General features: G+C 38.4%; 1 protein-coding gene across 4 annotated transcripts in view; it reads right to left on the bottom strand.

Annotated features, from left to right (window-relative positions):
• The window catches only part of KDM2A (lysine demethylase 2A), an 89665-nt gene that overhangs the window by 32620 nt on the left and 43801 nt on the right, over positions 1–13244 (bottom strand). For 2 of the 4 annotated variants that reach the window (XM_008533638.2, XM_008533647.2), the window contains 6 exons: positions 11271–11409; positions 9740–9818; positions 9259–9305; positions 5638–5816; positions 1048–1154; positions 589–682 (listed from right to left, as the gene is read on the bottom strand). In XM_008533638.2, coding sequence (XP_008531860.2) covers positions 589–682; positions 1048–1154; positions 5638–5816; positions 9259–9305; positions 9740–9818; positions 11271–11409 — 645 coding nt within the window. Of the gene's footprint in view, positions 1–588; positions 683–1047; positions 1183–5637; positions 5817–9258; positions 9306–9739; positions 9819–10718; positions 10951–11270; positions 11410–13244 lie in introns of those variants that run through there. The other 2 variants (XM_008533662.2, XM_070565589.1) reach the window with 2 other exon arrangements.

The raw sequence follows: 13244 nt of genomic DNA, 5'->3' as shown, positions 1-13244 counted from the left end.
ATTCACTTCCAATGAAGGAAAAAAGGGTAACAATAACAGTATAATACTATAAATCTCTGATAGTAATTCTAGATTTGCATTTTCACACAGCATTCAGAAATACTGACAAGCTAGAATACAGTTCTTTATGAATGAGGACAATCTTTCAAAGTTTACTGACATCTTCAGAGAAGACTTAAAGACTTCCTGTGGCCACGTTTCAGATCAATGCCTGCACTCGGGGAAAGGTGATGTGGATTTTAATCTGCTGACTTTATGTGACTCTATGCAAAATGTGTGTTCCCTTCCACTACTTTATTACACTTCCACATCGAGAAATTATCTTGTCCTCCAAAACCACTTCCTTGCCTTCACTTGGAGAATTCTGCGTTGGGAATCCAGAAACAGGACTGTTGAGGTTTACTAAGTACTGTGTCAATACTGGTGTAATGATAGTGGACTAAATGAATACTAATTCATATTGAACTTTAGGCCAAGAAGGTCAACTTAATCTCCTGATAGATTCATTTCCAGGGGATATGAAGCATACATGAACGAAGTCATAAAACCAGCTTCAGATTCCAACCCCCATGACAGCTTTGATCGTACCTTTCCCCCTTGATGAATGTGATACCAAACAGAGGTACCACCAAAGTCCACATGAAAGTCAGTATAGCAGCCTCGAACACTCATTAGACAGTACCTGACCCAAAAAAAGCAGCAGCATTAGTGCACTGACAGGGAAAAGAGGACCTGCTCCACCGCAACGCCACAGTCTCCCCTGCTATACTCCCTCTATCTTCCACCTAATCAACTCCCAGTCAGTGCTAGGAATGCAATTTCAAGTCATCACCTTACCAGAAAGACATATTTTTTTCTTTAACTATGTGATCATGGGCTATGGTACTGTTACATACACTCTTCCCTTTGGAATTGTAAAGTCTACTCTAAATAATTCATCTTTTTGATCTTTAGGACATGGAGCAAGGCTCCTAAGGGACAAACCATTCCTTGCTATCACTTCGGTCTCCCATAGCACACTGAGGAAAATGCGCGTAAGCCACTTACTTCTGCACTTTAGGGTACTGCATCTCCAAGATGGCATTTGTTGATTCAGTCTGACTTTCCTTCAAATGCCTTGGCCACATGTTGTCTACCCAGTCAATGAAATCCACCTTTAAAAAGGAGGAGGAAATGCTGAGGCTTCAAAGGAAGGGTTGGGATTAAAGAGAATTTTCAAGTTAAGAAAAACAGAATTTCTCAAAATATACACTGAAAGACTACAATTTAATTATTAGCAAACTAAAACAATCTGCTGGTGAATCTTAGAGTCAATAGGCAACCATTCTAGAAATAATTATTCATTGAAAATAAAGACTAATGGTTCCATCAACGTGATCGTAAAGACAGCAGTAATCAAAATGAAGTCATTAGGGGCCAGCCCCGTGGCCAAGTGGTTAAGTTCGAGCGCTCTGCCTTCGGCGGCCCGGGGTTTCACCGGTTCAGATCCTGGGCATGGACATGGCACCGCTCATCAGGCCACAGTGAGGCGGCATCCCACATGCCACAACTAGAAGGACTCACAACTAAAAATATACAACTATGTTCTGGAGGGATTGGGGGAGAAGAAGCAGGGAGGAAAAAAAAAAATGAAGTCATTAAACAACACAGTAGTATCCAACCAAGCCCTCTCTTCTGTGTCAGTATTGGTATAATCAGTTGCATATTTTTTGATCCAATAAAAGGTACTGTCTGGAAGATACCTGCAAACTTACCAAAAGATATAACACTGTTAGAGGAGCTAAGCTACCAAAAGTTTGAAAGAAAAGAAAAATCCAGTAGGGATTTGTAGCAATGTGCTATAGAATCTACTACTAGGTTAGGAATCAGAAGTACCAGGTCTGTCGTGTCTTCCTGAGATCATATGTAAGCCCCTGGAACTCATCTGTAAAATGAGGATAATTACCTCAAAGGGATATTGTGAAGATTACATGTTAAGTACATGTTAAAACTTTTTGAAATAATGTTATCAGAGTCTAGGAATCTGTTTTAAATAATACGTGCTGAAAGAAATAAGAAGCAAAAGCAGCAGAACTTATTTGAACACTTCACACTGAACTGTAACGTGTCCTGTACCTTCAAATGTGTGCACACAACCACTGAACTCCAAGAAACAGTCTCAGGTAGACAAAGTGTGAGCCAAACAACCACGAATCCAGCACAGTACTGACACTGCTAGCATCTAACTTACGGCTGTAAAAAATATGTATCTAGTAAGTTTTATAAAAACATCTATATATTTGATTATTTATTTCCCTTACAATACAAACCTAGACAAATGCATACAATCAGTGCCTAACGATAAGAGGCAGGTGTCTAGTGGACACCTAGATGTAAACGGTGGAAGAACGTTTGGAAGGGATCACCAATAACACACAAGTTGAAACAAACATGACAAGGAGCAAATGGAAGTTAACTTGCTGCTCCATTTCAAAGAATCTCTGCTCAGGGAGCCAACTTTTAACCAACCATCCACTGGGCCTAGAACCCTGAATGAGTCCCAGATTCCTCTCTTTCCCTCAAACAAAATCTACTTTCAGTTCTCTTAACGTAGTGGCATCTCCCACCTCCTTGTATTGTCCCCTGGAAAGCCTTTAACAGAATAACACCTAACTGTACTTACTCAATACACTATAAGCTCTTATGTCTGGACAGAGAGAGCAAGGGTTAGGAACATGAGTATTTTTTATCAAGTGTTCATTGAGAGAAAGCTGAATTACTCTGGTCAGAATTTCTCACCTGCAGCAACAAATCACTCATTCTGGCCTCCCTTTATTTGGTATTATTAGGTATCATCTGACTACCAAGAGAATATTGTAGAAAGGTGTTCATACCTTTCCTCTTAGGTAATCTTTAGGCTCTGGACAGGTCTTTTACTAAATGGCCTGATCCATATAAGGGCAAGTCTCTTAGTAGCGTAATCACCAGTTTCTACCTGTCCTGCACCAATACTAGGGCCAGAGTGGCATTGGCCTAGGACCAAATTTATTCAGACACTGCAAAAACAGCTCATGGCCCTCCTTGAACTCATTTCCCCATCACCAAACAAATGAGCACATTCTATCTGTTGCTAATTTTTTTTAATCTACCTCTCAGTTCTGCTGGAATGACAGCAATGAATGCTCTCTCTCTTCTCACCAGAGAACCCCACTTTATGCTAGCACCCACAGTGGCATTTACACGTACTCTCCTTGTACCTGCTTTCACACGTACTATTCCTTCCACCTGGAATTCTAGTCTTCCTTCTCTTTGTCTTATTATTTCCTTCATGTCAAGCTTAGGGATCACTTCCTCTAAAGAGCTTCCCCCAATTTAGGTCAGGTGGGTCCTTCCTTCTGGCCCTCACGACACTCTGTATTTATCCACTTCTGAAGCACATATATAAATGCCTATTTTCTGGTCTTTCTTTCCCATAAGACTCTAAGCATTTTGAGGACAAGAATGATCTTATTTTCCACAGTACCTCCAGCATACAGCACAGCGTTCAGCATGTGGTAGGCACTTCAACTAATAAGATAACTCTGAAGGTGTGGAGATCAGAGTGAACAAGAGATTATGTAGCTCATGTAAAAGATTATTACACAAATGAACACATTTGCCAAAACTCATTAAAATGTACACTTCAAATGAATACACTTTATTGCACGTCAATTGTACCTAAATAAGGTTGGTTTTTAAAAAAGCAATACTGAGATATATTAGCAAAGACCTAGATAAATGGAGAAATGTACCATGGGGAAAAATACCTCAATAAATAAATAATATCCCAGCAAAATAATTACTGCTTAGATAGCAAGATCATTAAAAGTTTGCTTGCTTTTAGGAGATGACCTTGGGAATAGCTCACTCAATCTTTCTGGCCATGTTTTAGGTCCCTAAAAGATACTAGTGCATTGTCCTCTGCCCTCCAGAAAAGTCCTATTTCTAAGCCTTTCCATGGATTCTACTCCTTCATTTAACGGTGCACGATTTTTCTAATTTTTATAAAACGATGTAGCATTTTTATCATTAAAACTAGGGACAAAATGAACAAATTAAGGATGTTACAAAGAAGGCTTCACGCGTGAATAACACATTTCTAATTTTAAGAATGAAAAGTAAAATCCAGGTCAAGTTTTACTTTTATGGCTATAATCATAGTATTTTTAAATTGAAATTCTATAAGAATTAAGCAACACATTCATAAATAATGTTATCGTGATTCTTACATCCCCCTTTTAATAAATTCTTTAAGTGGACCTGTTTGGCTAATGACAAGGCTAAATTCTAACCACCTGTCTTTCTGTGTTTCCACATAACCAAATAAATGATAATATAAAAAGGAGTTTTGTCACTAGATCTAGGAGGGAAAAAATTTTCTTAACGAGAAATTTTATATTTAGTTGTAGGATCTCCAGTAACAAGCAATGGCAAAATTATACTGTCTCTTCAGATAACAGTGAAACATTGAGAAGATTTTCCTGTTGGTCTGTACATATCAATGTGTTAGTAATAATAATGCAATTTACTAGTAAGCTGAAGGTATACACACATTAAATAATGGTAATATAAGCAATTACTACATTTCAACTTTGAAAATCAAAAGGTATAATTAGGATCATTTAAGTGGAGACAGGAAAAAATACTGAGACCTTGACTTTAAAAAAGGATTTAGAACGTTCCAAGTTCTGTTGTTCCAGGTGGAATACCTGACTCAACAGAGTTCTGAGTCAGGATTTAAATGAATAAATATGGTCCAAAAATGACTAGGTATATTTCAAAAGTGAAATCAATCCCCCTCAGGGAAATAAGTGTTCTCAATGTCTGTAGACAACCACTATTTTGCAAAGAGATAGGTTAAATCAGTACCTACCTTCAGGAAAGCTAAGAATCAAAACTAACTTTCCCTTAGGACGGGCAGTCAATTTACTGTTATTCGTCATAGAGTAGAATCTACTCAAGAAACCATCTCATAAAAGGATCACCTGGCTCTAAACCAGTTTTCCCCCAAGTTTCTCAGCAAGTTTAAACCTACAGGACAGAAATTAGGCAAACTTCCTACTGACAGTTCTTGTAAGAATGAATTTTAAGCCTCTTCTCCATTATATGCAAAGGCCTTGTTTTAGGTCTCTAAAAGATACTAGTGCTTTGTCCTCTGCCCTCTAAAAAATTCCTATTAAGTTATTGGTGATGCAAATCAGAATGGTCACTCCCTATATGAAGTGATTTGCAGAAGTGATGAACTTTCTTTTTTTTTTTTTTTAAAGATTTTATTTTTCCTTCTTCTCCCCAAACACCCCCGGTACATAGTTGTATATTTTTAGTTGTGGGTCCTTCTAGTTGTGGCATGTGGGACGCCGTCTCAGCATGGCTTGATGAGCAGTGCCGTGTCCACACCCAGGATCCGAACTGGCAAAACCCTGGGCCGCCAAAGCAGAGCGTGCGAACTTAACCACTCGGCCACACGGCCGGCCCTGAACTTTCTAAAAATACAAGTTATTCTTGTCAAATTGCCTTGTTCATCTTCGTCTTGGTATATACAAAGAGTTATAAATTCTCCTAATACACAAACAACCCTCTTGGTGACAACGACAATATGGAGAAAATGATTAGACTAACCGTGGAGGGCCTCTGCACCATGTTCTCCAGCCTAGTGTGGCTAAACTCTAGGCTGATGACATTATAGAGTTTTTCTCGCTCCTCCTCTGGGGTCTCATAGTAGCGTGTCCACTGAGCCATGGTCATTTCAATGCCTTTCTGTGTGTTCACATCCATGACATCCACCATGCGACGACTCCCTGCCATGAAAGATGCATCAATTAACACTACTGAGCCACTAATTTCCTTAAATACATCAAGAATATAAAAAACAGGTGACAGGAAACAAGCTAGCCTTTCTTATTTAGGCTATTTAGTAATAGACAAGGAGATAGTTGTCACCTGAGATTGAGAATCAACAGACCATCAAATCAGAGAGAATGGGAAAGACAATGGGCAATATTATAAACAACAATCACTCCCTATGGCATATTTACTACAGGGTCAGTCATTGAATCTTATATTCAATATCTCACTCAATCCTAACAATTCTAAATGCTAAGTACTAATCTTCATTTCACAGATGGAGAAAATAGGTGTTAGGTAACTTGCAGGGCAAAGCAAGACAAGAACTCAGGCAGCCCAACTCTAAAGTCAAGGCTCTCATCCACTGAGCTACACTGCTTTGCTGCAGGTTTGAAGATTGACCTCATCTATCCCACAATTTAAATAAAGGACCCATTAGATAGTGAGTACTGAATTAAATTGGAATCTGTCCATTCTTTTGTTTAAAAGGGTTATTTCACAAACCTCAAGTATTTTTAATGCAAACCTCCCCTTTTCATTCATTCCACAAATATTTACTGAATGATAAAGACACCATGATGGACACAAAGATCTTTATCTGATTCTCAACCAACTATAAGAACTAAAACGAAAGGCAGAATGCCACAAGAGGTAGTATAAAATAGTAGGGGGAGAAAACAACAGCTTTAAAGCAAGAGACCCAAGTTTAAACCTCAGCTCGAATACTACTTAGGCAAGCTATTTAACTTCTCTGAACCTTAATATTTTCTTCTATAACTTGGGAATAATATTGCCCTGTGGGTCATTGTGAAGATTTAGTCAATGAAGTAAAACGTTTAACAGAAAGCAGGTGCTCAATTAAACAGTAGTAAAAATAAAGGGAAAATATCTTTCTTTTAACTAGACTGACCAGAGAAGACTTTTAGGAAAAGAGGGAGAAGAGACATTTGAGTTGGCCCTTAAAGAATAAACAGAATTTCAACAAGAAAGATTCAACAGAGAGAGTTCCAAGCAGAGGCAACAGCATAAAAGATATGCAAAGGCAGTAACGCTAAAATGTTAAGCTAATGGTGGTCAAAGAAGAGAGAAAAAGAATAAAAAGTTGCTATTGTAACATTAAGACTATTGTTCAAATTGTAAGAAACTAACAAATATCTACTATATATAGCCATCTATCTATCTATCTATCTATCTATCCCTACTTGATGGATATACGAAGCAGTATTAAGACCTGGTCCCCTGCCTTCAAGGAGGTTACAGTCTAGTTAGAGATAACAGGCAAGAAAACAAGAAATACGGCCACAATGACGTAGATATGGCAGAATACACATCAAAATACAACTGATAATGTAAGGCAATGGACTGAACCTACCCTTCGTATTTTGGAAGAAAATGCAAATGCTAAATCAAAACTGTCCTGAAATACCACTTCATACCCACTAGGATGGCCATAATTAAAACAACAAAAAAAGAAAATAATAAGGGCTGGTAAGGGTGTAGAGAAACTGGAACCCTCAGATTTTGCTGGTAGGAATGTAAAATGGTGCAAAGCTGCTATGGAAAAGAGTTTGGTGGTTCCTCAATAAATTAAAAGACAGAATGACCATATGACCCAGCAATTTCCATTCCTAGGTATACATCCAAAAGCATCAAAATCAGGTGTTCAAACAAAAATTTGTACATGTTCTTAGCAGCTATACTTATAATAGTCATAAAACAGAATGAAACACTGTTATATGCCACAACATAGATAAACCTCGAAAACATTACACTAAGTGAAAGAAGCCAGACATAAAAGGCCACATAAGTCTATGATGGGATCCAGAAGTGTGTATATATATATTTTTTTTGCAGAGCAAGATAAGCCCTGAGCTAATATCTGTGTCAATCTTCTTCCACTTCATATCTGGGTTGCCACCACAGCATGGCTGATGAGTGGTGTAGGTCTGTACCCGGGATCTGAACCCGCGAGCCTGAGCTGCTGAAGTGGAGTGCACCACACTCAACCACTACACCACGGGGCCGGCCCCCAGAAATCTATATTTTTAATAAGTATCCCAGATAATTCTGATGCAGGTCATTTGTGGACCACAGACCATAAGAATTCCTGACCAACAGAGAAAAGCTATGGTGGTCCGTTAACTTATGGATCCAAGGAATTACTATCCTGGAGGCCCATTAGGAAAAGAAGTCAAATGATGGACCAATAAGTACTCAAGTAGGTTTTCTAAGGCCCCCTGCAAGAGCCCTGCCTTGTGAAGAATGGGTGGGAATGCATTTTAATTAGTCAACAGATTTATTGAGCACCTACTATACTCTAGAGGTAGTAGGTGCTAGATACTAGGAATACATAGTGACAAGCAGATGGCCGGAATCTAACACGGAAGAAGTGAGAGAGTGAAAAATACAGAACTTTCCTTTACTTGGGGTATCTGTGACTTGCACCTCTTGGATAAACAGAAGAGTTTGCCAGATGTCTAAAAACGGCCCTCAAGTGGCCAAGAGACTGTACTGCAACACTTAATTTTCAACGTGTCCTCTATGCTTCAGCATAGAGGACAAAACATAATAGAAGTTGCAGTGTTAGGAGGAAGAATCAGAAAACTCCTTTTGTTTCATGTCCTGTTAGAAACATTTCTAAAAGATTTTAATCCACTTTAGTGCCTTATCATGTACAGGAGAGTGATCATCTCTGAATTCCTAAGGATCCTGGTGTGTTTCACAACAACACTGAACACCAATGGTCTGCAGAAAAGTGACCTGAACCTTTACTGATCCCAGGAAGTTTTCTTCTTTAATTACATTGCTCTAATTTGCTTTATTTTCCTAAATTTTGAATATAATAAAATACAAATCCGATTAAAGACTCAAGTTTAAACCGTCACTGATGAAGAGAAATTTTCATGTATCTACTTCTCAGCTTAGAAAACTGAAACCTTGGCCAAACCATCAAATGTAGCATTGGTGGAAATTTCTTGGAAATTTCTCTACTGCTTCTAAGGGAAGAAGAGAATCACAGATATGAATGAAGCAGCATTCTTGGCTCAGAGATAGAAAATTTCACTTTCCTGGGTAGGCTGCCCTGGAAGGCAGGTTCTTCACGGAGAGGATGGATGCACAGTGATAAAAATGGTAGCTAGGAAAGAAGCAGAGGTTGAAACGTTCTCCGTCTAATGAGTACTAAATGAGGAAACTTTTTAACTCCCTTTGAGAAAATTCTCAATTGCTAATGAAACAGTAGTTTCTAATCAAGAAACTACTTCAAGTAGTACATACTATAATCAAATATATACTTCAATGTTCCTAAGCCTCAAATCTCAGTCAGAGATTTAGGACTCAGTCCTAAGTTTTAAATCTTTGCCTCAAAGACACAAAGGCCACAAGCTTAATACTTACCCACACACATTTTGACATCATTCACAGTAAAGTCTGGATCTGGCATCCTACGAAACAAACACCAGTAAGCGTAAATTGGAAGCACTTCTCTAGTCAGTGTGAGTTTTTTCTTAAAGTACTAAGAACTCCTCATCGAGGAACATCAATCTTCATATTTAGATTTAAAAATGTTTTTTAAATATAAATGATTACATGTGTACATCGTATGTATATAATACGAAAAAAGAATATACAACAAAATGTTAACAGTGATTATTATCTCAGGGTGGTAGATTTCAGGAGATTTTAAATTTATTTTCTTTTTAACTCATCTATATTTTCTCATTTACCTGTAACAACCATGAATTGTTTTTGTAACAAAAGAATAAAAATACACACTTTTAAAACTAAACGGAAAATTATTTTCTATCATCACTGATTTGGGTTATGGGGGTAACATGGCCATTGTGCAACCACACCCAATCAGGCTGAGAACACTTACTTTATTCCAAGTCCATCAGAATTCTTGAAAATCAGAGGGTCTCTTAAGCCACCCCGCTGGATATACTCTACATTAAAATCTGTCACCATAGGAAAACAATTGTTAGAAAGGCAAGAGGTATAGCTGGAAAAAGATAAAAGGACCATAAAATGATCCTAAGTAATAAGGTAGAGATGGTGTTTGCTATTTCCGTGTAAACAGTTTGCTCTATTAGACAATACATGCTTGTCTCAAGAAGCATCTCTTAGGACATAGGGAAAGCACACTGAGAAGAAGGGCTCAAGGGGTTTGCTAAGTCTATATTTCCACAGTAAATTCAGAATTTAACTAACGGGAATAGTACTATTAATAAGTCATCTCATAAATTCTAAGCAGAAAATTATCATCACCCTGCCTCTTAGCCAAAAAAATTTAATTCTGTCCACTACAATACATATTATGACATCCTTATCATTTTGCCAAGGAGGAAAGCTGCATGGTACACATGGAATCCCACCTCTGTTTTGGTGGGGCAAGTACATGCATAAAAGGATTTTTATTGTACTATTCTTCTTCTTCTTTTTTTTTTTTTTTTTTGAGGAAGATTAGCCCTGAGCTAACTACTGCCAAATCCTCCTCATTTTGCTGAGGAAGCCTGGCCCTGAGCTAACGTCCATGCCCATCTTCCTCTACTTTATATGTGGGATGCCTACCACAGCATGGCGTGCCAACCAGTGCCATGTCCGCACCCGGGATCCAAACCGGCGAACCCCAGGCCACTGAGAAGCAGAACGTGCGCACTTAACTGCTGCGCCACCAGGCCAGCCCCATATTGTACTATTCTTAATTAAACCCAAACCAAGGGATGGGAGAAGAAGGAAGAGGCCTTTAGGGAAAAGCTCCAACAACATTTTGTTGTTGTTACTGCCATTGAGTTGATTGTGATCCCTGTCCACAGTAGAGCTGAACCCTGTCCAGTCTTTTTGAGCCATCCTCTCACCTTCCGGCGCTAGATCAGACAATGATCCACCGCTATTCATAGGGTTTTCATGGCCAATTTTTCAGAAGTGGGTGGCCAGGTCCTTCTTCTCAGTCTTAGTGTGGAAGCTCCTCTAAAACCTGTCCACCATGGGTGACTCTGCTGGTATGAGATACCAGTAGCGTAGCTTTCAGCATCACAGCAACATGCAGCTGCCACAGTATGGTCAACCGACAGATGGGTGGTATGGTCCCTGACCAGGAAACGAACCTGGGTCACAATGGTGAGAGCGCCAAATCTTAACCACTAGACCACCAGGGCTGGCTCCCACAATGCTCCTGCTTTAATAAATGCTTGCTTCTTCTCACGTAGCAGAGAATGACTCACAGGGTGGAAGGATTGGGGGTGGGGTGTGTGCATGAGAGGCATTGTGTAATAAGAGAAAATAAAAGTAAACAGCATCATAGCATTGACAGGCAGTATTTTAGCTGCACAGATGCTGAGTCCACAGTTGCCAGTGTCTAAAATTTCCTATATCAAGGGGCTTCAGGTCCGAATCAAAATGATACTGACCTTTTCCTTCCATAAAAGTAACAAAATTTGCATTATATTTGTTGGTGTGGAGTTTCTCTTCCAAGTCAAAAGTTCTTTTCCCTTCAATTTCATCATCTGAAATGCCATCATCTTCATAGCGCCGTCGCATGGTACCACGCTGGGGAGAGAGGGACATAAGGATGAGATGACGTATTTTTTCATGCCTATCTAAAAGTGGTCACAGTTTCCCCTACATGTGCAAAGTGCTACTTTCAACTTCAGTTGCTATATCAAGCATCAATTTTACATGTCTCATAGATCTTTCTGTCAACTAAAGGTCAGCTAATATTCTCAGAATGAACAGAATATAACAAAACTTTAATGAGCCACTGGGTTCCCTGCTTGTGAATTTTACCTCTGCTAACTCTTTGAACCTAGAGATATAAATTTACAATAAAAACATGACCAAATAGGGTCTACTAAACATTTTGTCTATCATTGCTTATCAGAGTGAGGAAAAACTGTCTATACAGACATTTCAGGCCAGAATACAAAATACAATTTTTTCATAGGGAAAAGCTGTATCTAGATTAGCTTTCTAAAACAACCTTCAAAAACAGACTAAAACATTTGAAGTAATGAAGCAAAAACTCTTTTACATCAGCTATAGGAAGAAAGTTAACCTAAACAGCATTACAAACAGCAGACCATCAATATCTACCTTTAAGGATAATGTCTCCCCAAGAAGATACACAATTGGCCAATAAGCACACGAAAAGATGCTCAATATCATTAGCCATCAGGGAAAATGCAAATTAAAACCACAATGAGATACCACTTCATAGCCACTAGGATGGCTATTATCAAAAAGGTGGACAATAACAAGTACTGGTGAGAATGTGGAGAAACTGGAACCCTCATACACTGCTGTGGGAATGCAAAATGGTGCAGCCACTTTGGAGAATAGGTGGCAGATCCTCAAAAAAAACAGTTGTCATATGATCCAGCAATTCTACTCCTAAGTATATATCCAAAAGAATTAAAAACACATGTCCACACAAAAACCTGTACATGGATGTTCACAGCAGCATTATTCATAATAGCCAAAAGGTAGAAACAACCCAAATGTCAATCAACTGGTGAATGGTTTAACAAAATGTGGTATATTTACATAACGGAGTATTATTTGGCCATAAAAAGGAATAAGTACTGATATGTCCTATTAACATAGAAGAATCTTGAAAACATTATGCTAAGTGAAAGAAGCCAAACACACACAAAAATATATTGTATAATTATGTTTACATGAAATGTCCACATTCAGCAAATCTACAGAAATAGAAAGTAGATTAGTGGTTGCAAAGGAAGTGGGAGAGGGAGAAAGTGACTGTTAATGGCATAGGTTTCTTTCAGGAGTGATGAAAATGTTCTGGAACTAGATAGTGGTGATATTTGCACAACTATGTGAATATACTAAAAACCACTGAAGTGTGCAACCCTTTAAACGGGTGAATTTTATGGTATGCGAGTTATGCTTCATAAGCTGTTATTTTCTAAAAAGATAATATGTTGCTTATGCTGCAAATTTACCTTTTAGTATATTTTACTTTAGCCACTGTTAAAATTTGCTGAAATTTCTTGACTACATAGACACAGGACAACTGGTGTGGGAATGCTGGAGGCAAGGGTAAAGCAGCCTACTATGCTAGTATGTGCTAAGAATAACCAAACCCGGAATTTAAATTCAGATACTGATAATCTAAAATTGGCTACATAGCACCTGAATTTACTTAAATATATAAGAAAATGAGACACTGGAGAAAGTTCTCTTGGAGAATGGGGGTCAGGAAAAGAGTCACAATGAGTCATAAGAAATAAAAATTAAAGGAAATAAAAATCACTGTTTCAAACCAGAGGAGAGCAAGACTCAGCTTACCAGTTTTGGGGAGAAACACTGAGGGACACCTAATCTTCTCCATATTTGGCCAAAAGCCTTCTAACACCCTGACCCAG

The sequence above is a fragment of the Equus przewalskii genome, chromosome 11 (genome assembly GCF_037783145.1).
Source record: "Equus przewalskii isolate Varuska chromosome 11, EquPr2, whole genome shotgun sequence".
Classification (NCBI taxonomy): Eukaryota; Metazoa; Chordata; class Mammalia; order Perissodactyla; family Equidae; genus Equus; species Equus przewalskii.
The sequence above is the reverse complement of the archived record's forward strand: the minus strand, read 5'-3'. Positions and strand labels throughout refer to the sequence as shown.